Source organism: Giraffa tippelskirchi, chromosome 13 (genome assembly GCF_054371585.1).
Source record: "Giraffa tippelskirchi isolate mGirTip1 chromosome 13, T2T-mGirTip1v1.2.pri, whole genome shotgun sequence".
In the NCBI taxonomy this organism is placed as follows: domain Eukaryota; kingdom Metazoa; phylum Chordata; class Mammalia; order Artiodactyla; family Giraffidae; genus Giraffa; species Giraffa tippelskirchi.
In genome coordinates this window covers 75,675,258-75,702,509 of record NC_137287.1, presented here as the reverse complement: position 1 = coordinate 75,702,509, position 27,252 = coordinate 75,675,258, and the positions used below count along the sequence as shown (strand labels likewise).

General features: G+C 39.7%; 1 protein-coding gene across 1 annotated transcript in view; it reads right to left on the bottom strand.

The window, feature by feature from the left end:
• The window catches only part of TMEM236 (transmembrane protein 236), a 38,886-nt gene extending 13,939 nt beyond the window's left edge, over positions 1-24,947 (bottom strand). Inside the window, exons 1-3 of the mRNA XM_081553794.1 lie at positions 24,691-24,947; positions 13,293-13,365; positions 8,759-8,900 (exon numbers count right to left, since the gene is read on the bottom strand). Coding sequence (XP_081409920.1) covers positions 8,759-8,900; positions 13,293-13,365; positions 24,691-24,947 — 472 coding nt within the window. The remainder of the gene's footprint in view (positions 1-8,758; positions 8,901-13,292; positions 13,366-24,690) is intronic.
• Positions 24,948-27,252: the final 2,305 nt, after the last annotated feature.

Genomic DNA, 27,252 nt, shown 5'->3' with positions numbered 1-27,252 from the left:
GTAGAGCCAGCTAATGTAGAGCTTATTGGCCATGATAAAGTTTGTGGACTTGACTCTAAGGTCACTGAAGATGAGGACATCGGAGGGCAGGAGAGATGACTTGGGGATTCAGCAAAGAGGCTGCTGAGGCTGTCGAGGCAGCCAATGCCCCATTAGACTGTTACTCAACTCACAGCAACCAGAAGATCAAATTAAAGACTTGGTCAGAAAAAGTGTGACAGGTCTTGATGAACAGTCTCCAAAGTTAATTTTGCCCTGAGACAAAAATGGTCTAGAGAAAGCAAAATGCTAATAATTTAGATATAACATGATGAGGAAAAAAAATCTGGAAAAGAAGAAAAGCCACAGTCTTATGGAAGATTTTTTTTTAAATATATGAAACACACAAACAACTTTTAGTCATAGTACTTTAAGAGAATAAAAAATAATAAAATATACAGCATCTAAAATAAACACTTTACTATGTCTAAGTGTTTAAAATACAGATTATAACCATTGTTATTTTGACCCTCTCCAAACCAGTCAGTCCTAAACGAAATCAAACCTGAATATTCATTGGAAGGACTGATGCTGAAGCTCCAATACTTTGGCTACCTGATGTGAAGAGCTGACTCATTGGAAAACACCCTGATGCTGGGAAAGATTGAGGGCGGGAGAAGGGGGAGACAGAGGATGAGATAGTTGTATGGCGTCATTAATTCAATGGACATGAGTTTGAATAAACTCCAGGAGACAGTGAAGGGCAGGGAAGCCTGGCATGCTGCAGTCCATGGGGTTGCAAAGAGTTGGACATGACTCAGGGACTGAACAACAACTGACTAAACTCACTGACCTGTGTCTACACACAGTTTCCTTTGAGAAGCATGTCTGAGGTTGAGAAGACAAGTACTATCATTGCCAAGTAATAAATGATGAAACCCAGCACCAACTTCCCAGCATGATTATGATGAAGAATTGAATCAGTGTTTGTAAAGCATTTAAAGTAGTGCCTGACACAGAGAAACAGTTGCTTATGTGTTAAATAAGTAACGGGTAGCCATTGCTAAACTATCTACTGTTTGAAATGAATTAGAAGAGAATAGAAAATAGAATGCAGTAAACAGTGATTACAGTTTGTTCAACTTTGGTTATAGTTACACTGCAACCCAGCATCCCATATATCAGGAGAGATCAAAAAGTTGGAGACAAAGAGTGTCACACTATAGAGCTTGATTCTTTAATTCTTATATTTGCCTGCCCACGTGACAAAGAAAAAAACTACTGCATGGATACACCCTACGCAGGCAGAGACAGCTTGCACCAGCTGACAGGAACCTGTAGTATGTACTGCTTCTCAATTCTGTGATCAGTGATCAGCGACTCCACCTTGGTATCTGGAAATTGGTCATGATGAGACTACTCACACTAGAAAAACTGGCAAATGCTATCCGTAAGGACTTTTATCCCTCCTCAACCAGGAGACAGTTTAAATACTGACCAGCATACTACTATCTCTCTGCTCAAAACTGTATACAAGTTTTCATAAAATAATAATAATAATGAATTTAACCCATCATCAGTTCTGCAGAACCTCACGGGCATAGATTCTCAGCAGTGAGACAATGGTGACAACTTTTTTCAAAAAAAGGCATTGGATCCAGTAAATTCAGTGCCCTCAATTCAGTTTCAGTTCCCTGATAGACACTGCACAAATATGAGAAGAAATATTAATAAACGTATGATTTCTTAATTTTAGGCAACGTGAAATTCTAAGAGAATACTTTTGTCTGAAGACACAGCAGGAAGGCTTGGTAGTTTAAAGGCCATCTTTCCCTCTATAGACTCATCTAACAATGGACAAGAACTGCTAAAAACATAAAATTATTATTTTTTTAAACTCTATTTTTTAAGATTGTGAAAACTTTCTTAATATTTTAATTTTCAGTTTTTCATTTGAGATATTCTGGTCCTTCTCTTTGATAGGTGTGGAGATCAGAGAATGTAATTTAATTAACAGTATATAGGGACGGCAGAGCCTAGTGGGCTGCAGTCTACGGGGTCACACAGAGTCGGACATGACTGAAGCGACTTAGCAGCAGCAGCATATAAATAGAAAAATTATTTTCTACATTTAATTAATATATATTAAGTATAATATATTATACACTATAATTAATTATATTAATTATGCCAATAATTAACAATAATATGCACTGTGCACTTGTGTGTGTCTGTGTGTGCCTTCAGTCATGTCCAACTCTTTGCAACCCCATTGACTATAGCCCACCAGGCTCCTCTGTCCGTGGGATTTCCCAGGCAAGAATACTGGCGTGGATTGCTATTTCCTACTCCAGAGGATCTTTCCACCCCAGGGATCCAGCCTGAGCCTCTAGCGTCTCCTGCATTGGCAGGCAGATTCTTTACCACTAGCGCCACTTGGGAAGCCATATAATACACATTAATACACAATAAACATGAAATAATTCTAGATTTTGAAATGGTTTGATATTCCTCTACTAGTTAAGCGCTTGGATATAGACTAGAGCTAGAAACCCAGCCTGAGCCCATTCTAGGTGACAAAAAACGGACACACGTGGGAATGAGCCTGATTCCTTTGCCTTCAGAACACTAGCTTTAACTATATGTATTTGTTAGTGTAGTTTTAGAAACCTGCTATTGCAACCACTAGACTGCGTGCATGCTCAACCACATCTGACTTTTTGTGACTCTGTGGACTGTAGCCAGACAGGCTCCTCAGTCCATGGAATTTTTCAGACAAGAATACTGGAGGGCGTTGCCATTTTCTCCACCAGGGGATCTTCCTGACCCAGGGCTGGAACCCCGGTCTCCTGCATTGGCAGTTGGATTCTTTACCTAATGAGCCATCGGGGAAGCCCCACTAGATGGTGAGCTCCATGCAAAAGGGACTCGGTCTGCTTTCACCTCTCCCTTTCACCGCACCACTGTACCCCCAGCACCTAGTGGAGTGCCTGGTATGGACCAGATCCTCCATAAAAATTTACTGCATAAACGGTAGGAGGAACTCCTGATACGGAGTTCTGTAAGCATGAGGGTACCATGGGCATTCTGGTGGGGGAAAAAAACAAAATCTGCACTAAGGGAAGGAAGCCCAACCATCAAAGCTAGGCTGAATAATAACCCCTCTCCCGTGACCCCACCTCCCCCCTGCTCTCAATCCTCTCACATCCCAGGAAAACTTGCGAGTCCTGCACGGGGTCTACCACTCAGATAGCCCTCTGCCTCTGGGTCCTAAAGACAGCTTCTGAAGCAAGATGAGAAGCTTCGGAAGGCATTTGGAATTCCTGGCGGTGCAGCCTGGGTACCTTCCGGCGACTCTGGCCGCCACAGAACATGCGCATGCGCGATGTGAGCTCGCCCAGCCTCTAGGACTCCCGCGAAGGTGGCGGTGACTCAAGGTTGTTTTCCAAAGTCTCCAAGGCACCAGAAGCGACAGGAGTGACCGAGGACAGGCAGACGTACCAATGAGTGATTCCAGGAAGAGTTTGTGAGTTCATAGGAAGCAGCCTTTACAACACCCACTCCACCCGAGACAACAAGAGTCTGAGCAAACTCGTGTCCCACTACTAATGTATACACGACTTAAAAAGCTCTCTGGCCATCAGCTCCACGACCTGTCACTCTCTTCAATCCTATGCAAGGGAATTTAGATACCAAAAATCCATGACCTATCCTTTTAATTTCTAGCTGGGGCCTTAAATTTTTGTTGCTATTATAAAATAATGCATGCTGGACTTCCTGCCACACAGGGGGCATAGGTTCCATCCCTGGTGGGGAACTAAGATTCTGCATGCCCTGTGGCCAAACAGATAATACAATAAAGTTAAGTTTAAAAAAATAGAGTATTGCCTGCTGTTCTTTATGTTCTCTTTCTCTTACCAGACCCTGAAAATGTTTATTTTGAAAATACCTTGCAATTCTCAAAAACTGAACTTTATATATTAAAAATGTTCATACATTTTACTTCCTTCCTAGAGAAAAAAAATAACAATTAAATGCCAAATTGCTACAATCACGTAGAGCTGTCCTACTCAAAGGGAGTCAGCTCAGACCTGAGAGCACCTGATGCCCCATGTCGTTTGGCACAGGGACCACGGCAGTCTAGTTTCTGGCCCAGTCTGCGCTGACCTAATCCTGACAGCTGGTGCTTCATTAGAAGTTATAAATCAGAAACTCGACCCTTCTCTCACCCCCAGTCTGTTAAATGGCTACTTGTTTCTTGAGAAGGGGGGGAAAAATCCTAGAGCTGACATACTTTTCTGAAACTTCCTTCTTCTAAACAGCAAAGGGAGGGTATAAAAGGAAATGCCCCCCTCCCCTTCTTGGCATGGCTGCGGACTTGGTGTTCCTCATATGTACTCTCTAACCACATTGCAAAACACATTATGGAAACCAGTGTGCACACTAGGTTCAGACTGTGTGATAAGCTTTTTCTTAAACAGAAGCAAAGGGGAACTCAAGATGCCATTCATTTTATTCAGAGAAAAGCAGTGTACTTTTTTTTTAAAATTTCTTTTCCCATCTGTAACATCTCTAACATGCTGTTTGGTTATGGAGTGATAAGTTCCATTCAAGGAAATTTGGAAAGGAGATTCCTTTCAGAATGTGGATTTTATCTCTTGGCTTTTAACTTGCTATTGGTCTCAGTTCCTGACACTTCCTATGGTCAAAGGCTCTCAATCAGGGTGGGCATCAGAAATGCTTGGAGAACTTTAAGTAAATTACATATGCCAGCCTTAAAACCTTGCATATCCTTTGAGCATGAAATTGCACACGGACGCATTTCACTTGAAGAAATAATCATCTGTGCTGCTGAAGTGCCTGCAGCACTTGGTCCAAGTCTCTGGGTATTAAAGAGACTACACAGAAGGAACTGGAGCACAGCCACTGAGAGCAGATTTATTTGAAAACCTTACACTGCCAACATCATACCTGGCACTGATGTGACAGTGGAAACCACCTCCTCTGCAGGGCTATGATGTTTTCCACTCAAATAGCCTGTTGATCTCACTTCTAGCAAGTCACGTCTGACTCTGCAGACACCCCTCATGGAGCCAAACCATCTTGCCACTCCACTGGTACAATCCCCTGTGGCCCCTCTATGTTCATCCTCATGAGCAGCCAGTCCATAATAGTCCTTCTCTTCTTGCTAGGGCTGTTGCCAAGGAGTCTGGGCATGTGCGATGCTCAGGGTCTTCTAAGGACAGTGTCTGTGGTCATCATACTGATATCATTCGGCTGCCGTCCAGCAGCAGTTAACTCTCTCTGTCTCCAACCTCTGCTGGGCTAGACACATCACGGAGTGAGTTCCTGCTGACTCCTTTACATGGCAGAGGGTCCCCACAAACAGAGACCCCCTGCGCCATCCACACACCTGTGACCTAACTGGGCACGTCTCCCCTGCCCAGCTCAAATACACAGCATCTTATTCATTTTAACCATATCCTTGTCCTTTTCTTCTCAACCCCTTCACTTCTGAAAAAGTCATAACAATGTTTGTAGTAGCTAAAAACTAGGAGGGGACTTCCCTGGTGGCACAGTGGATAAGAATCCGCCCGCCAATGTAGGGAACACAGGTTCAATGCCAGGTCTGGGAAGATTCCAAATGCCATGGAGCAACTAAGCCTGTGTGCCACAACTGCTGAAGCCCACACACTCCAGAGGATATTCAACAGTCTAGACCAACAAATGAGACCATGGAAGATACATCTTGGGTCTAGTTTAAAAATGGGAGAGAGAATAATACGGAAGGAAGAAGAGAGATGAAGTCTAGTCACTAAGAGGTTGGGATCAAGCTAGCAAAATTCAGATGGAAATGTTAAAGTGTGCTCATTTGTACTCACATATTAGTAAGAGCCACTCCCTGGTGGCTCAAGTGGTAAAGAATCTGCCTGCCATGCATGAGACCTGGGTCTGATCCCTGGGTCTGGAAGATCCCCTGAAGAAAGGAATGGCTACCCACTACAGTATTCTTGCCTGGAGAACTCCATGGACAGAGCAGCCTGGTGGGCTACAGTCCATGGGGTCACAAAGAGTCAGACATGACTGAGTGACTAACATTAGTAAGAGCAGGAGACGTGCAGGCTATATCTTGTATTCTTATTGTTTGTTCACATGACTAGGACTTGACACTATTAGGTACTATGGGCACCTGTGACGTGACATGCCTTGGTGACCTGTGTTCCAGAAAATATTCCCAACTGAGCCTCAGTCTATGGGAAATGACCCACTTAGACATTATAACATGGTAATCACTTGATACTTTGGCATTTCAACTGGTAATAGGAAGTTAGCAGAAAGGATCCCTTGGGCCAGTGAAGATTGGTTTAACCATATGTCAAATATAGAGCTTTTATTATTTTTTAAATTTAGAAAAAGAAAAGCTAAATGAAGATCAAATTTTGGTGGCTTGGAATTAAATAGTTAAGATAGTTGGGAGGTGGGAGGGGATAGAGTGGAAGTGTGGGGCTAGCAGATGCAAACTCGTATATATAGAATGATTAACACCAAGGTCCTACACTATATAGCACAAGGAGCTATATTCAATATTCTGTGATAAACCATAATGGAAAAGAATGTATAAAAAAGAATGTTTATATATGTACAACTGAATTATTTTGCCGTACAGCAGAAATTAACACAACATTGCAGATCACCTATACTTCAATAAATAAATATACTGATGCAACAACAACAACCAAAGATAATTAGGCTAGTGCAAGAGTATCCATTAAGTCCAAGCATTGTAGAATACCTTAGTTTCATCTAGCACAAGGTGAAAACTGCAACAACTGGTGTGTATGCATTTCAAACTATCTGGACAGAGCAAAGAACAGAATATATTTTCTTTACTGACACTTCCTAAGGGAAGTCAAATTAGTCTGAACTCTGTCCCACATCCCTATCCTACCACTTTGATGCTAAGGTAGCATATGCAGTGAAACCATATTTATGCTTTATGTTCAGATTGATGTTTTATAATTTATGTTTATGAATTTACGTATTAATGTTCCAGAGGATAAATGAGAATACCCCATTGATTCAAAATTCATACAATTGATTTTATTAGTAGCCTGTTAAAATGAGTAAAGGAGACTATTTGAGTTCAAATTTTACACAAAAATTAAGTATACTTATAATTAATATTTATAAAAGTATTTTGAAAGAATGATAGTTTTTTAAGTGTGACTTTATTAAAGAATGGAGCTACTTAACTAGACATTAACCCTCCTAAGTTTGAGCAGAGAAGAGCTTAAGAAAGAGGCTCTTCAACTAAGAAGCAGCAATTGGACAAGATGTTCTAGAGTCTTCTCCCCAGGACTGACTTCTTTGGGGTTCTCTTATTTTGATTCTTTTTTCAGCATTAGTTCTGAATACAAGGAAATTTTCCCTTTAAAAGACCAATTCATCACTTAAAATATAAAATACCAGTAACTTATGCTCAAAAATATATATGTGCATTTAAAAAAAAGAATTTTCACTAAAACTTAGAAAGTTCACATTCACATGGAAAATACAGACTCATTAAAAACAGTTCAATTTCAAAATAGGCTTGTGTCATTAAGGAGTCTAGAAAAGTAGTCAAGGTTTGACAATTCTCAAACCACCTCAATTTAAGACAAAACACTCAGTTCTGGAAGCCAGGTGTACCTTGGGAGTACCTTTTCCTCCACAGACTCATTGGCTGCCACTGTCATCTTCTCTGCCTTATCACTTGTGTTATTTTAAACATAACAGCCTCTGATTCCCCACCAAAGGCCAAAGTGCAAAATATGAAGCTCAGAGTCTCAGATTTCATGGTGGCCTCCAATTCAGTTCTGCTTTTCAAACTGAGGAGCAAGAGTGACTAGAGGGGTGTTGGCTCACTCTTCCATAAGGAAGGGGTGGTGGCTCACCCCTCAGTCATAAGAAATGATTGTCTAGTGTTTTCCTTCCTGGTTGTAGTAGTCACCTTATTATCCCAAAGCATTCTCCTATGACTCACTCAATTTACCCCCATCCACCCCATCAGTCAGGGAGTGATGAACAAAACTTACCCATTTCAAATGCAAAACCTTTGCCATTCAATAACCACACCATGCAAATATTGTACACCGAACACAGATACCATCACATAAAACTAAAGTGGAGGGAACTTATGACCAACCAAACAAAATATTCAGTTAACAAAATACTTTTTTAAAAAGGCCAATCAATATTTAGTTTCAACTGTTCCCTTTGGAAAAATGTGGCATATCTTGGTAATCTTCAGCATTTTGACAATTCACAATTATAAAGCAACATAAATCTCCAGGAAATATCTTCAGTAGTCATATTAATTCCCGTATCAAAAGTATCTGGGATAAAAAGTGTGTTAGTCACTCAGTTGTGTCCAGACTAAGCTCCTTACTTATTCATCTAAACTTAAGGTTTTGAGAGAGTTCCTAAAATACAAATGTGTAATAATTTACTTAGGTAATTTTCTTGTTAGAGTAAACATTAAAGATTTAGTAGTCAATATTTAGTAAGTTTATTCATTTATCAGTACTATCAAAATAAAAAAAAAGAAATGAAAAGAACTGTATAGCTATCAAAGTAGGTTTAAAAATAATGGTATTTAGATATCTTCATTTGTAATCTTCTAACTATAATGTTAGCTCTTAAAAAATATCATGAAACATGTCAACAGATAACAGAATGGGAGAAAGTTGAATTATATGTTAAACTTTTAAAAAATATTTGTATTTAAAAGAATACTTACTCTTTTGCCTCCCTCTAAGAGGATATATCCTGAGTTTTTCAATAATATCAACCACAATCAAGCAAGTCAGAACTAGGGAGACTGGCAGGTCAGGTAACATATCCGGTAAGATATCAGTGGAACCATTAATATTCTTTTGAACCTGTTTTCAGAAGACCATTAAGAAGCATTAAATTTTTGCACTTTCTTTGTTCACAATTCTTTGAGGAGTCTGAAAGAAGTGCTAAATTAATTATGCATACATTTGCTAAAAGATTAGAAGCATGGTTTTCAGCTTTTTAGGTGTTCAATCCCACAAAGTTTTGAACCATTTCTAAAGATGTCATTAGGATCCATGTTAATGGAAGACAGAACTCTATCAGTTAAAGACAGAGTTCAGTAAATGTGCATTAAAATTTAACAGTAGGCTCCTGGAATAGTGGAACAAGGACTCTCTCCCAACCCAACAGCTAAACAGAGCCTCTGAGAGTCCTAGCTCAAAGAGGTAGGGAGACAAATATTAGAGTGTAAGGTCTTCTAAGAAGAGAGAGCTGGGTAAACCCAGCTAGGCTTTGGAGCACTTGCTTCATCAGTTTAAGGTAGCCACAAAAAACCTATGGCAAATATCAAGTTAACTGCAGTACATTAAGAGTTTTCAATACCTCTGAGGACTAGAATAAACCAAAGGTTACGCCATTACCATTTCTATTCAACACTGTACTGAAGTCCTAGCCAGTATAATGAAGCGAGAGAAAGAAACAGTGTTTAAGTATTAGGAAAAAAGAGAAGCAAAATGTCATTATTCATAGACTATATGATTGTAAATGGACAAAATCTCCCCCAAAAGGATAAACTATTTCCTCATACAAAAACAGAAGAGCTATAATATAAGATTTTTAAAAATGATACCATTTGTTACAATCTCAATAAAATTCCAACTTTTCTGTGGAAAATGACAAGCTGATTCTAAAATGAATATGGAGATTCCTTAAAAAACTAGGAATAAAACCACCATATGACACAGCAATGTCCTGTGTCATATGCAAACTCCTAGGCATATACCCTGAGGAAACCAAAATTGAAAAAGATACATGTACCCCAATGTTCATTGCAGCACTATTGACAATAGCTAGAACATGGAAGCATCCTAGATGTCCATCAACACATGAATGGATAAAGAAGCTGTGGTACATATATACAATGGAATATTACTCAGCCATAAAAAGGAATATTTTTGAGTCAGTTCTAATGAGGTGGATGAACCTAGAGCCTATTATACAGAGTGAAGTAAATCAAAAGAGAAAGATAAATATTGTATACTAACATATATATATGGAATCTAGAAAGATGGTACTGATGAATTTATTTTCAGGGCAGCAATGGAGAAACATAGAGAAGAGACTTATGGACACGGAGGGGAGAGGAAGAAGGAGAGGGTGAGATGTATGGAGAGAATAACATGGAAACTTACATTACCATATGTAAAATAGATAGTCAATGGGATTGGTGTATGACTCAAGGAACTCAAACAGGGACTAGAGGGACCTAGAGGGGTGGGATGGGGAGGAAGATAGGAAGGAGGTTCAAGAGGGAGGGGACATATGTATACCTGTGGCTGATTCATGCTGATATTCGGCAGAAAACAGCAAAATTCTGTAAAGCAATTATCTTTCAATTTAAAAAAGTGGGAAAAAAATACAAAAAGCAAGACATTCTAGAAGAAAAGGAAAACAGGAAGGTTTACTCTTCTGGATACAAAGAGTTATTATAAACACGTAAGAATTAAGATATTGTAGTGTTGGCACAGGAATAGAAAAGTAGGCCGTGGAACAGAACAGAAAGCTCAGAATAGACTATGAACACACACATCTGATTTATTAACTACAGAGAAATGTGACAAGGACAGACATTTTAAAAAATGGTGCTCAGTCTATTAGATATTATTTGGGGAAAAAAAACAATCCCTTGCTGCACAACACACACAAAAATTAGTTACAGGTAGATTGTGAAGTTCAAAGAGAATTTCAAAATGTTATATAGGAGACTATCTTTAGGAGTTCAAGGCTCAGATTCACAATATGACAAAATTGTTTCTAACTAGTAACCAAAAGAAAATACAGCAAATAAAGTGATGCAGTGGACTATTTTAAAATTAAAAGCTTCTCTCCATCAAAATATACAATTAAGAGCATGAAGTCACAGAATGAGAAGATGTTTGCAATACATAAAATCAACGAAGAGCCTGAAATCTGAATATATAAATAATTCCTCCAAATCAATTTTTAAAAGATAAGCAACACAGAAAAAAAATGGAATGAAAAATATGCTCAATCTCATTAATTATTGGGGAAATGAAATTGAAAACTATAATGAAATTCAATAATATTCTCGCCAGAATGGTTAAAATAAAAAGGCTGACAATGCAAGTGCTACTGAGGATGGGGAACACAAAGACTGCTCATTCTCTGCTAGTGGAAGTCTAAATTAATATAATCTCTTTGAAAAACTGACACTGTTAGTTATAATTGAGTACTTGAACATCTTGTGATCCATCAATTCTACTCCTGCACATTTAACCAACCCAAATGCTTATATATGGCACCAAAAGACATGTTTAAGGATGTTCACAGCAGCAAAAACTGGAAACTGAAATGACCATCGAGAGTATAACTGATGGGAGTTCCCTGGTAGCCAAGTGGTTAGGATTCCAGACTTCCACTGCTACAGTCCGGGTTCAGTCCTTGGGCAGGGAACCGACATCCCACCAGCCAGGTGGAGCGGCCAAAAAATAAAATAACATAGAGCAGAACTGATAGAGCGTGATATATTTGTAAAATGAAATACTGTACAGGAATAAAAAATGAAAATGAATGAACTACATCTAAACAGAAAAACAAGAATAGCCCATATTTTGAATAAAAGATACACAGACAGAAAGATCATAGATAGATAACAATTTGATTTCCTTTTATAAAGCTTTCAAAAACAGATAAACTAACCTGTGATATTAGAAGTAAGGTAGAAGTGACCTTTGGGATAGAAGGAAAGGTAGCCAACAGAGATGGCCTTTAGGGAGCTGGTGAAGTTTTATTTTTTGAACTGAGTAATGTTTCCACAGGGGCTTCCTTTGTAGTATTACATTAATATTGTCTATATTGTATGAACTTTTCTGTTTGTGTGTTACACCTCAGTGAAAAATAAGAAAAAAGTAAAGAAAAATATGCAACAATGGGTGAAACATAATGAGAAATTTGGCCCAAAAGGGCAAACCATAGATAGTGCATCACTGTGATAGTAGTGTTCCTTGAAAGGTCATACCCTGAATTTTTGAAGCTCGTAGGAACCTCCCAAGTGCTTTATAAGGTCACTGGTGGGGAAGGAAGAGAAAATGACAAATCAAGATTAAAATATTTGTGTGTTGCAGTTTGATGTAAAGTCCATCTCTGTAGCCTTCTGAGGATACTCTGTGTGTTCATATATTGTCCTAATGCTACATGTAGGACACATTCTAATGGTGTCATCCATTACCCGGTATACATCTCTCTTATAGCACTAAGTAGACCTACTCTTAACCGCCTGTTTTTTTGCTGTCTACCATCAGTTAAAAAATTACCAAAGGCTGTGCATGCGTGTTGTCGCTTCAGTCGTGTCCAACTCTTTGCGACCCCATGGACTATAGCCCACCAGGCTCCTCTGTCCATGGAATTCTCCAGGCAAGAATACTGGAGCAGGTTGCCATTCCCTTCTCCAGGGGATCTATCTGACCCAGAGATCGAACCCACGTCTCCTGAGGCTCCTGCATTGCAGGCAGATTCTTTACTGCTGAGCCACCAGGGAAGCTCACTGAAGGCCAGAGACTGTCAAACTTTCTGAGTGCTCTAACCGCAGGATCTAATTTCATGTAATATGCACTTAGTGACTATCTACTCAACATGTAAATGAAAATTTTATTAATAAATTAAAAAATTACATCTTTCAAGCACCTTACAAATAATAAGATCAGCAGGGCATTCTGCTTTGAACTATCTGGGTAATAAGAGTTCTCACAGCCTGAAAGTTGTATCTATAATATTCCTGTCCTGCAGACACCCATCCATCAGAGTCCCTTGGGAGCTGCCTTTGGTTGAAACATAAATTCAAATTTATTTTCAAATACATATCACATGCAAATTATTTGGCAACACATATCTTACCAAAGGTCTTATCATGTGAGTGGTTGTTCCCTGAGATACTGTTCTATTCTCTTTAGAACCAAGAACACTCATGAAAAACATCAGGTTAGAAGAAACAAAATGTGGATCTTCTCTCAAATTCCTTGCTTTTTTATTATTTTCAAGTGACATTCCTTTCTCCCCACACCCCTACACAAACACAGTCGATTTTAAAAAATTGGCTGCTAGACCTTCCTCCACAATCACAGAGATAACAATGATCTAAGGAGAAAATCAACTTTAAGAAACTTGTTGGGCATACCATTCTGTGCAATTTTAAGAACAAGGGGACATTCTAAAATCTCAAAATCTTACAGGCAGGAGAAGAAATCAAAATTCCATACCTCAGTCACTGCTATAGAAAAGCTGAAGCTGGGAAGCGTGGTGAGTACTACACACATCATCATAACAGGTCTCCTAGCAAAGGAGAAAAAATAAGCAAAAGCAATAATGTACAAGATCAACAGTTCCTGTTACATTTTGCCAATTATGCAGTTCCTGCACTCCTTTATAGTTTTTCTAAGAAGCCACTGCTTCCCTATTTCCATTTCCCAAACATTTGAGTATGGCAAAGGGGAACACACAAAAAGCCAGGATGTTTTTCTAGAATAAGAGGGTGAAAGGTTTCCAAATAATTAACAAACTATCGATGGCTAAAAGCATCACAGTGCAAGACAAATGACATTCAGTATTTTCATAATTCATTCATTAGAAGCCTGTCCAACACGTCAGGCTCTGGTGACCAGTAGAAAAAAAAAGAACAGCATGACTCTCTCTAGGGATACTATACCACATTCTACAAAACTGATCTTTCAAAAAATAAATTAGAAACCATATACCATTAGTTAAAGGTGACAAAGTGAAAACATCTGGATTTTTCTTACCTGAGGGGAAAAAGTTTTTTGTATATATATATATATATATACATGTATATTAATACATAAAAATCACATAGTTTTTCATATTTGTTTTTGGACCACCTTTTAAGCCTTGCCTGGAGAATTCCATGGACAGATCATGTGGTCACAAAGAGTTGGACACAACTGAGTGACTAACACTTTCACTTTTTAAGCCTTGCACAATCAAGCAATCAAATAGTTATTGAGATATAACATATAAATATTTTGTGACAGAGAGAATTAACACATATATTTACCGTCATCAATTTACAGGAAGATACTGTAAAATACACTCAAATTTTTCTATAATGAACTATTTACCTCCTGTCTCCTTAGTTAAATATATATTATACTAATTATGTTTATAGGACAGTGTGTGTTTAAGCACACAGTGCTGGAGTCTTTCAGAACACTAAGAATTGCTGCCTGCCATATCCCTCTACTCCAGCCCCATCCTAGATTTTCTAGGTATAGACATAAGATAGGGGTGAGATAGCCCAACTCTCATAGCCAGACCCAGAACAACCTGCTAAAACCAGAGGTATGATGAAGTTTTGAAACTGGTAGCTTTGCCTCTTTCTCGCAGCCCAGATGGAGATTCCTTGAAGCACTCAGCTCTCTGAGGCTGGCAAGGGCATTCACAGAGTCGTCTTCTCAGCGTCACCTTTAAGAGCACCTCAGGAATTATTCTGGCACCTCTTCTTTATCTGTGTTATTTCCCTTGATTATCTTGGCCAATCCCATCATTTAAACACCACCCACTCGCCCAGGACTTGCAAATAGATTCTAGAATGCATACAATGGCCTCTGTCCTGAGATCTGGAGTTGGACACCCACCTATCTATTTGGTACCTCCATTGGATGTCTAATAGACAACTCAGGCTTAACAGGCCTGAAAAAGAACCCATACTCATTCCAGTCAATCATCCAAACCTGCATGATTTACTGCCAAAGTGCATTTCAAATCATCGTCCGCTAACACAGTAGCTCACTCACTATCATCTCTTATCTGCAGTGCTTCGTAACCAGTTTCCTGTTAGTGTTTCTATTCTTGCCAAGCAATATTTTTCCCATAAAGCAAATGTCTAATTTTGTAAACGTAAAACACATCTTACTACTCAGCTCAAAATCACCAGGGCTGGGAGGAGTGGGGAGTGGGGAGTTAATGTTTAATGGCTATAGAGCTTCAGTTTTTCCAGATGAAGAAGTTTCTGTGGATAGATGGTAGCACACCAATGTAGATGTACTTAATGCCCATGAGCTCTGCATTTAAAAATCATTAAGATGGTAAGTTTTATGATAGGTGTATTTTACCACAAAATATACTTATTTGTGGATTTAATCAATTTTCTAAAAATCTCCAGTGGATAAGTAATTAAAATAAAATTGGAACCTAGCACCATTGTCTACATGTTCTCCATGATGTGGTTTCTCTTATTTCTTTTACTCTCTTCACTTAGAATGATCTGCCCCTTCCCCAACATCTACTTAACCCCACTATACTAATAACATCTAATAACATACTAATAACATCTTGTTCTTCTGTGATCATACCAACCTTGCCCCACCTTCCAGATTTACACTGGCTATTCTTTTTTGACAGGGAGTGTCTGGATGATAGACCTAGTCTAGATCATAGATCTTTCATGTCTGACTTCTGTTTGCCTACATCCAAGGTAAGTTCCATGGGACAAGGTGCCTTATCTGAGTTGTTCATTACTTTATCTCCAGCATTTAGAACAATATTTCCAAACCATTTTTATACAATAGACTTTCTGGGAATCTGGTAAATCCTATGGACACTTCTCAGAATAGAATTTTTAAGTGCATAAAATACATAGACTTATACAACAAAGTAATGAGGCTGAAAGACAGTTATCCACATTCTTTTAAAATTTTGATTTAGCAATTTACATACCTCAGAGTAGGAAACGGCAACACACTCCAGTATTCTTTTCTGGAAAATTCCATGGACAGAGGAGCCTGGCAGGCTATAGTTCATGGGGCCTCAAAGAGTCAGACACGACTAAGCAACTGAGCACACAGGCAATAGATACACCTAGCTAAGAACATACCGTCTTATTTTCTTTGACACATTCATATCCATATTGCAAAAGAGGCAGAAAAGATGAGAGAGCACATTCTGGAGAAAACACTAAGGGTGTGGCTTGTGAATCCAATCAACAATCTCAGCAGAAACACTAACAGCTTTCATTGAAGGGCGACAGAGACAGGACAAAATGAAGAAAGGCTGTGAGACTTCCAGGATACGATAGGCAGGAAACGGGCTAATATAGAGCTGTGCCATGTGTGCATGCTCAGTCCTGTCCAATTCCTTGCAACTCTATAGACTGTAGCCCACCAGGTTCCTCTGACCATGAAATTTCCCATGCAAGAATACTGGAGTGGGCTGCCATTTCCTTCTCCAAAGGATCTTACCGACCCTAGGATTGAATCCACATCTCCTGCATTGGCAGGTGGATTCTTTACCACTGAGCCATCTGGTAAGCCCAATACAGAGCCATTTGGCTGCAAAGATGTGCCATCATTAAGAAAAGGGAAGAATGACTCTGATGATGCCACAGAGGCCAGAGAAGCTGCCACTGCTGCCATGGGCCCAGGGGTTCCCTCCTCAGATGCAGACAGCAGGCCTGCTGCCCATGGCCCAGAGGGTGGAGCCCTCACCCTGATAGGTCCAGAGGACAGAGTGTCCACACAAAGAGGTTGGTTGTCAAGCCTTAAACCTTAGAACTGCTGGCTAAAACCAACATACAGGCAGACCTTGTTTTGCTGCGTTTCACATTACTGTGCTCTGTAATAAATTGAAGGTTTGTGGTATCATGGAGAGTACACTCAGACATTAACAAGTCAGCTAGCATCCCAAGGAGACATCACGAAGAATAAAAGGTCCAGAAATCACAGGACGCAGAGAATAACTGATGGGACTTGGACACTGGAGAAAACTTCTTAGCAGGCTAAATGGGATGTGGCTGAAATGGCTGTGATGAGCCCATCTTCAAATATTTGAAAAGCTTCAGTATAAACACAGTGAGCTCAGACAGGAAGTCACCCTGTCTCCACAATGTGGAGAGTTGTCATCACACAAGCGACAGTTTATGAGAGCCAACGAGAGAGCTTGAAAAGCAATAAAAGGAGACATATGTATTCGTATAGCTGAATCACTTTGCTGTACACCTGAAAATAACAGAACACTGTAAATCAACTATACTCCAATAATTTTTTTTTTTAAAGGAAGAAAAAAATGTCATGCTACTGAGAGTGACCATTACATGTGGCTAATTAGTTGCTGGTAGCCATGCCAGCAAAATTTCTTAACAAAGACAGTACTCTGAAATTGGTGAGTGTCGAATCAGTGAAAATTGGCTGATTGATTGATTGAAGCCAAAATTTTCTTTTTCTTCTTCTTTTTAAAAAATCTTTTAGCCCCACCATGCAGCATCTGGGATCTTAGTTCCCCAACCAGGGATTGAATATGTGCTCCCTGTGGTTACAGCATGGAGTCCAAACCACTGGACAGGGTATTCCCAGAAGCCAAACTTTTCTATGCAAATTAAAATATGCAACCTCCAAGTTAAAATGCTTGACACATAAAAAAGAAAAGCAATAAAAAGGGAAAATCAGGGGGCAATGCGTAGGGCTCCCAGCCATGGCCAAATTCATTGGCATCTAAGGCAGGGCACAGGATGTGACATCTACAAAGAAGACAGGAAGGAGGCTGCACATGGCAGAGTTTATTTCAATACAAGGAAATAAGGAAGGCTATTCTCATAATTGCTTCCCAAGTGCCACTAGTAGTAAAGAATCTGCTGCCAATGCAGGAGATGCAAGAGATGTGGGTGCAATCCTTGGGTCAGAAAGATCCTCTGGAGAAGGAAATGGCAACCTTCTCTAGTATTCTTGCCTGAAAAATTCCATGGGCAGTGGAGCCTGGTGGGATACAGTCTATGGAGCCCAAAGAGTTGGACACAACTGAGCGAGCAAGCACAACACAACACATTCTAATAATTAGAGACACAAAAAGTCATGAAGCTCCTTTAAAATCAGAGGTGGATTGTCTGTATTGTGAGAAATAGTGTGATAGATGGACACTACGGTGTCTTCAGCTTTCAGATGATTCCAACACTGAATTCTAAAAGCAAGGGGAAGAGTAGAGTTTTAGAGATGGAACTGAAATGCAGGCAATATTTTTCAAGAAGGTTATTACTCTGTCAACAAGGACATGGAGGGGATGAGAGGGACAGAGAGGCAAAAGGCAAGGACAGCTGTTGGTGAAGGTCTTCAGAGCCCCAGGAGGTTCATAAAACGCTCTCCGTGCCTCCTTGAGAAAAAGCGACCAGAACAAGGGATCTGACGCTGGACGTGAATAGATCAAAAGTTGGCGAGCCATGCCAGAGACTCAAGTGCACAGTGGCCCTCGAAAGCAGTGCCTGACTGGAGTGAGGAAGACAGTCATGAGAACAAGATGCTGAGTCGATAGAGATGAAAGAGGAAGAACTCATGGAATCTGGTGACTGACTGCATATGCAAGAGAGAAAAGCAAAAGTGAATCCACTCCTGCTGACTGACTGGAGGTGGTGGGACAAGCAGAGAAGCCTGTGGTCAAGGACAAGAAAATGATCAGTCTTGAGGTTTTCAGAAGATGACAGACTGAGAGAAAGAAGGTTCTCTGGGAAGAAGTAACTGTTAAGCAGTTAAGAAGTAACTGGTTATCTCCTGGCAATTCACCCATGACCTTCTCGGAGGTGCTGGAAAGAGTGAGCTCTGCCTCCTTGGATGAGCTAGTCACTTACTCATGTGTGTTGCTGCACACCATTAAGGTGCTCAGACTCGAGACAAATGGGGTCGGTCTTGACTCCCTACTCACTGGCCAGGTGGTCTTTTAACCCCTGTGCCCCAATTTCCTCACTCATAAAATGAACACTGTAAATGTTCTTCATAAAAGTTAGAGAATTAACTAAAATAACACAGGCAGTGTGTTTACAACTCTTCTTGGTACATAATAATTGTTCAATCAATATTTACTCTTATTTTACTATGATGACAACTAGAACTATTACTGCTATGACTTCCACTGCCACCAGAAACAAATCAACAGCAAATCTTGCAGTGTAAGTTAAGGATGTCAACAAAGGAAAATGTTCCAATTGGAGTCTTTTCAACTTGGCACAGCCCAGGAGGGCCGACAGGTAGTGGTCTGAGGCAAGGGTCCCCAACCTCCAGGATCTAATGTCTGATGCTCTGAGGTGGAGCTGATGTAATAATAATAGAAATAAAGTACACAATAAATGTAATGTGCTTGAGTCATCACAAAACCATACCCCCACCATCTTGGTCCATGGAAAAATTGTCTTCCATGAAACCAGTCCCTGGTGCCACAAAGGTTGGGGATGGCTGACTAAAGGAATCATACTCTGCAAGACTCGATAGAATTCCTAAAATATCACCCTAATCCAGCCTGGGAACCCCTAAAAGTCTTCTAGGGTTATCCTTTCCCAAGGTACCCTCTCTGAGGAAATCTACTTCAGTTTCAAGTTAGTCTGTAGCTCAACGGTTTCACCCATTCACTGATTAGTCACTAGTTCTATGGTTTCACCCATTCCCTGATATCCTAGATAAAGTTTCCTCTTATTTACTGGGATATAAAATTTGGTGTGTATATAAATAGTTTTTCTTCTTTTCCTCAAACCATGTCCCTAGTCTATCATAAATTATGACAGGCATCCCTAAAAAGAACAGTCATTCCAAAAGAATGAGGAAGTGTTTAACAAGAGTGAAAGAAAGAACACCGGATTAAAGTTCAGACTTCTGTTGGTTTAGAGTGTGCCCTAAACTTTCTGACCTTGTTTCCTCCCTTATAAAATGATAGTTATATCCATTCCCTCAACTTTACAACACTGAGTGCAGGTCAAATGAGAAAATGAAACATAAAATCACACTCTAGTAGAGAACAGTCTGGTGGTTGCCAAGAGGGAGAGGATTGGGGGAGGACTGGATTGGGAATGTGGCATTAACAGCTGTAAACTATTATATATAGTATGGATAAACAACAAGGTCCTATTGTATACCACAAGGAACTATATTCAATATCCTGAGATAGAGACTTCCCTAGTGGTCCAGTGGCTAATACTCCACACTCTCAGTGCAGGGGGCCCAAGTTGGATCCCTGGACAGGAAACTAGATCCTGCATGCTGCAATAATTGAAGATTTCACATGCCAGAACTAAGACCTGGCAGAGCCAAATTAAATAAAATATATATCCTGAAACAAACCATAATGGAAAAGAATATAAAAATATGTATATATATGTATAATTGAATCACTTTGTTGTACAGCAGAAATTAACACAATATTATAAATCAACCATGAAAAGTGAAAGTGTTAGTCACTCAGTCATATCCAACTCTTTGCAACCCCATGGACTTTAGCCCCCCCAGGCTCTTCTGTCCATGGAATTTTCCAGGCAAGAATACTGGAGTGGGTAGTCATTCCCTTCTCCAGGGGATCTTCCTGACCTAGAGATCAAAGCCAGGTCTCCTGCATTGCAGGCAGATTCTTTACCATCTGAGCCACCATTCTTCAATTCTAAAAAATAAATAGAATCGTGCTATGTATAGAACAGAATCACAAAATATAAGATATTCATCATTTCACTCTATTGACCTTCACTACTCTCATTTGTCACCCTGCTTATTTAACTTATATGCAGAGTACATCATGAGAAACTCTGGGCTGGAAGAAGCACAAGCTGGAATCAAGATTGCTGGGAGAAATATCAATAACCTCAGATATGCAGATGACACCACCCTTATGGCAGAAAGTGAAGAGGAACTAAAAAGCCCCTTGATGAAAGTGAAAGAGGAGAATGAAAAAGTTAGCTTAAAGCTCAACATTCAGAAAACTAAGATCATGGCATCTGGTCCCATCACTTCATGGGAAATAGATGAGAAAACAGTGGGAACAGTGTCAGACTTTATTTTTTTGGGCTCCAAAATCACTGCAGATGGTGACTGTAGCCATGAAATTAAAAGACGCTTACTCCTTGGAAGGAAAGTTATGACCAACCTAGATAGCATATTAAAAAGCAGAGACATTACTTTGCCAACAAAGGTCCGTCTAGTCAAGGCTATGGTTTTTCCAGTGGTCATGTATGGATGTGAGAGTTGGACCATAAAGAAAGCTGAGCGCTGAAGAATTGATGCTTTTGAACTGTGGTGTTGGAGAAGACTCTTGAGAGTCCCTTGGATTGCAAGGAGATCCAACCAGTCCATCCTAAAGGAGATCAGTCCTGGGTGTTCATTGGAAGGACTGATGTTGAAGCTGAAACTCCAATACTTTGGCCACCTCATGTGAAGAGTTGACTCATTGGAAAAGACCCTGATGTTGGGAAGGATTGAGGGCAGGAGGAGAAGGGGATGACAGAGGATGAGATGGCTGGATGGTATCACCGACTTGATGGACATGAGTTTAGGTAAACTCCAGGAGTTGGTGATGTACAGGGAGGCCTGGTGTGCTGCGATTCATGGGGTTGCAAAGAATCGGACACAACTGAGCAACTGAACTGACTGACTCTCAAAGGATAAAAGAAACCTAGAAGATTCTCTGGATACACAGAGTATCACTTCTAGAATTTTCATCAGTTTTATCATCACTTCTTAGAGTCATTCTGAGGATTAAACCAGATCATGTTTTCAATGGAGATACTAAATTCAGCTTGAGATAACAACACTAATATTCACCGGGTCCTTACTATGTGCTAGGAGGTTTTCGTGCATAATCTTACTCAGTTTCTTAAAACAACCCAAGAAAGAAACTATGTTGTCCCCATTTTGCTCATGAGAAAACTAAAACTTAAAGAATTTAAAGGATGATCTCACAATCAGGGCCGATGCTGGAATTTCAATTCAGGTCTGCACCCCTCAGCCACAATGTCAGGAATTCACTAGCTGGATAATTCACTCTTTCCTGAATACCAGCCGCATAGGGCCCATGGCACCAGTGTGGATGTACAGAGAGATTCTCAAATAGGTCCATCAACAATGTAGCTGTGAAAGCTAAGAATCTATGAAATCTCACATAAACAACTATTTAAGTATTCTTCAAAAATAATTCATACTTTCAATTCCTATTTTCTGTAATAGCAATGATTTTTGCATCATCTTCCTCTAGAAATCAAGTTATATGACACATACTATGTTACCACATATATTAAAATATTCTATACACATTTCGGGGGATCACATGTAATATCCAAATATATATCTTTGGGAAGATGTATCCTAATGACACTAGAAAAATTGCATTTTTTTTGAAACATACTTAGCATTCAAAGTCAGAAAGAATATTTAAAAAGTTGCATAAGGTGTAAGAAACAGCACAGAATCAGACCACTGTGGGCTCACAAATTCCAGCTCCACCAGTTATAAACTTTATCACTAGCCAAAGTTAATCACCTCCTCAAGTTTCCATTTCTTCATCTGTACAACAAGACTATTAGTGCATACCTCACTGGGTTGTTATACAGTCTAACAGTATGGAATGTGTAAGGCTCCTAGAATAGTACTCAGTAACAATTTCTTCTTTTCTAGGCCAGTAAGAGATAACAATGGCTCATAAAAGAGATCATGGAGGGAACAGTTTCACTGAAATCATAGATAACATGCCACCCACCTAAAACTATTTAGAATATTCATGACCAACCACACCCACAAACAGAAATAAAAGACTGGAAGAGTATTTTCCAAAAGGAATCACTGAAAGATGTAATTATTGTGACAGCCCAAGACAACTTAGCACAAGGGAAGTAGCTGGGCCAGATGTACAAACAAAAACAACAAGAAAAACACAAACACGAAGGAGCAGAAAGACTGCTCTCTTCTTTACTTTCAATTGCTCCCAGAGACTGGGACCTCACCCTTCAAAGAAGCAGTTTAGGGTAGTGGTTAGAAGGCCCAACCACAGAATCAGATGGACCTGGGTCCAAAGTCCAGTCCTTTCACTCACTTGTCAGCTGACCACGTAGGTTTCTTAACCTCTCTAATCTTCAGTTTCCTCTTGGGGATAATAAAGATAAACTCAAAAAAAGACATACTTCACAAGGTGGTATGCAATGAAATGAAACTGATAGATTCATTTTATAGTACTAATAAGTAATCGGTAAAGAAGTAATTATAGCTTAATAATAATATTTTTAGATACATTATTTTAAAATAATAATAATACATTTTTTCAAGTTTTTTAGGTGGACCATTTTCAATGTCTTTATTGAATTTGTTACCATATTGCTTCTGTTTTATGTTTTGGCTTTTTGACCATGAAGCATGTGGGATCTTAGCTCCCACATAATAATAATAAGCAATATGGGAAGGTTTGCTGCCTGAATGATATTCAGACCTAAAAGGTCCTAGGGATTAAGCCAATGGGCTGGAGTGGCCAGCTTCCTACTGGTTTACTCCTGTTGTCATTTAGACCCTCCCTATCCCCTCAAACACTTCCTGGCCTGGTCAGGAGTCTTGAACAGTTGAAGCAACTCCTAGCAGGTATGAGGGGTGGAGGGCCCAGCTCAGCTTAGTTGATCTCGAGGATTTGGGTCAAGGGTTGGAAAACACCTAAACCCCATTGATGAAAGCAATGCCAACCACATGATTGATTTTCTGAAACCACTCAGGACATCTGCCCTCCAGGAACTGAAAGTCTCACAGTGGGTTCAGGGGTGACATCAAGTATCAGGCGCTAAAGAGCAGATCCTGGGCCCCACCCTCCCTGGCCCCACTTTCCCTACAGTGTTTCTCACTATACAGCTGTATAGCTGTATCCATTACTTTTACATTTCTGCCTTTGCTTGAATTAAAATTCCCAGCTCCTTGCTTTTCACGTGTATTCTATGTATCTCAGATGACAAGAACCAGATCTGAAGATTTAAAAGGAAAAATACATTAGGACCAGAGATTATTTGTTCTCAATACTTTTACATGGATCAATATAGTCATTAAACTATGAGTTCAATCCTTATTAAGCCCTGATTTATTTAAAATATTTCTGTATTATTATTTGAATACTTACCCTTCTCACCACCAAGGTAATAGAATTTATCAATACAATCAAAGTATTATTATTTTTTAAATCTAAATAAAGGAACCAGTTTGCTTAAAAATTTTAGTTGGTTAATGATCAAAGTATGCCTTAGAGTTACAAAACACTGCAATGTAAACATTTAGACATTACTTTCAGCTTTAGACATTACATTCAGCTTTATACAACAGAAAAATTCTATATTAGAATCTTATGATTATGATTCTTGTAAATTAACTATGATAACTTTGTGCACTTTAGTGTACAGAGGAATTAGTACAAAAACAATCACTACTCAGAGTATCAGAGTCTTAGGAATACACGTAAATTGCAATTATCAGTCAGCAAAAAAATTACTCTTAAAAAAAATATGGAAGGAGACTTTCCTGGTGGTCCAATGGTTAAGACTTTGCCTTCAAATGCAGGAGGTGTGGGTTCAATTCCTGGTCAGGGAGCTAAGATCCCATATCTTATAGCCAAAAAACCAAAACATAAAACAGAAGCAATATTATAAAAAATTCAGAAAAGACTTTAAAGAAATATTCCACATCAAAAAAATATTTTAAAAAAATATGGAAGATACTTCCATACTTCATACAACTATGAATACATTGATCTTAACAGTGGTTATTACTTATCCTTAATCTCACATTACACACCTGTGTGTTACGCTAGCATCCTTGCCCAGAGAACATGAGACAACCTCTTTGAAAGCATCCCAGGGAGTCCCTACAAAAGAATTTTTTTACTCACCATCCTTTGATTTTTTGGTAAAGATGACGTTTCTTGTACAAGAGAACTTTCACAGGAACCCAAATCAAGAGAGTCACTGAAGCTACATAGGCAATTGAACAGGAAACAATCAGCCAATAACGTGTTTTGTCAGGTGGATGCCTCGTGGTGTAATAGGCAACAGCAAATTGTTCCATTATCACCAACGTGGGAACACAGAAAGCGGTAAACTCAAGCAGCTCAAACACCAGCAGCTTGATTAGTTTTCCCGAAGCCATCCTGGGAGGCTGAGCACCCGGAGACCACACTCTCCTCCTCTGACTGCGAGCAGCATATGGACGCACAGATACTGAACTGGGGTCAAGTTCCTTGTACTCGAATCACTCACCAGTGACTTTATTCTTTTATTGACCCTCATATGGTTCAGTGATCTTCCAACTTAACAACCGAGGTCTCTTAAAGAAACAGAGCCATCATGGAAGTGATCACTTAATGTGTTTGCAGATCTGTCACTAGAAGTCAAATGAATTTCAGAATATGCTTCGGAGCATCAGTAAAAGTGGAGTATTTTAATGTAGTCTTTATCGTGAATTTGAGCACAAAAAACATTTATTTAATATTTAACACTTGTTAAGTAGGACCACTGCAATAATATAATTTTAGAGTTAAAAAAGAAGAAAAGACATAATCCAATCCCCTATTTTTATAACTGAGCAGATCCAGGCAAAGAGAAATACCCAAAGCTTGAGTCTTTGTCTAAGAGAGCGACCTCTCATTTCTCTTCAAAGTGCATGAAAAGGGAGTTTGGATTCACTTTGCCAATTTCCCAACCAGACTTCCTCCTGGTACTTGAAGTATTTATTTGTTCTTGCACATTAATTGCTATGCAACACAGATTAACGTTATTTTTATTTTGCAGGTCAGGAAAACAATGACGATATGAGAAAACTGTTATCAGGATCAATACATGAAGAGTTATCTATATCTAGTCTAAAAGCATATCAAACCTTTAAAAGACAATTGTCCCAATGAATATCTTTCCTTCTCACAAGCCACTTTTGAGCAGCTGCGATGAGCATTCCACTAGGTGTGGGTTGGTTCAATGTACATGTGACAAAGGGTCCTTCCCTGAAAACCCTCACAGTCCAGAGAGGAAACAAACCTATGGGCAACAAACAATAACTGCAGTCAGAAGTCTAATCTAAATACCATGATACCACAGAGGAGAGCTTCCTCTTTGGTTTTGGGAAGGGGAGGGGAAGATAATGATGATGCGAGCAGATGGTGGATACTGGGGTGTCACTGACATTTCAGGCAGAAAAAAAAACAGCTGGGAGGGAGGAATGATGTGAGGTCCGGTGTGGCGTGGCAGGACACAGGGGGTGATGCTAGGAAAATCAGCTGGAATCAGAACACCCACATCCTATGAAGGATGTATGTGTGTGCGCGTGCTAAACAGAGGAATCAGCTATTTGGAAAGGAGGGACAGTGCTAATGTAAAGGCAAGGCTGGAGTGGTGTGGACCTAGAGATGGGGAAGCTACCTGGGAGCCACAGAGGAGCCTACGCAAGACAGAGCCTTGGCTACAAGTGGTATGGGGGTGATGCACCCACACAGGCTGGTCCAATCCCTCCTGTCTGCCGGCTTCATCAGATGGCTCCCTCGTGCCTGTGTGTGACTGAGACATATCGTATTTCTCTTGGCTTCTGTGTCTCAAGGCCCTTTTCAGAAGGGATCCCATAGTTGCCTGGTTCTTGGGATGCACCTAGGATTTAGGGGTGGCTCTGAGGATTCACACCTCCTGCCCTCCCATGGCAGTATAATCAAGACACAAGTTTCATTGAGCTGCCAGGTGATTCTCTTTGACCTTGCAGTCACTGAAGTGTAGCAGAGGACTTCTCTGGTGGCCCAGTGGTTAAGACTCCACACTTCCATGGCAAGGGGCACAGGTTAGATCCCTGGTTGGGGAACTGGGATCCCACATGCTGCACAGCATGAACAATAATAATAATAATAATAATAATAATAAAGTGCAGCAGAAGTCCTCTATATGAAAAAAGACACCTGGAAGAAAGGTGGCAAGAATACAAAAGGATGGGGCAATAAACCATCTAAGCAGCAGTTCTGTTGGCAACTGTTTCTAATAGCATACCATTGACATCAATTCTCTGTTATCGTCCCTGAAAATTTTTCTATTTAAATGATACTGGATACAGACTAGATTTTAACCTCCTAACCCTGGGTCTTGGGTCATCTAGTGCTACATAGTATTATAATTTCTTCCACAAATTTTGTTACTAGCTGGAATTGTGATCTGAGAATTTGAAGACAGTTGTTGAATAAAAAGTCTGGCTCTTACCTGGACTGGAATTCCATTTATTTCCATATATGGGAATTGAAAACTGACACTCACTTTATATTTCTCACATATCATCTTCCTCCAGTTCCTATTCTCTCTTTAGCCTCAAAGATAACACCAAGTGTGTTATATTCATGGAATGGGACCTACTGTTCTCCACCACAGGGAATGCCCAGATAACTAGCTGTGCTTCCCTTGAGCAGGAGTTTATGGTTGTTGTCCTC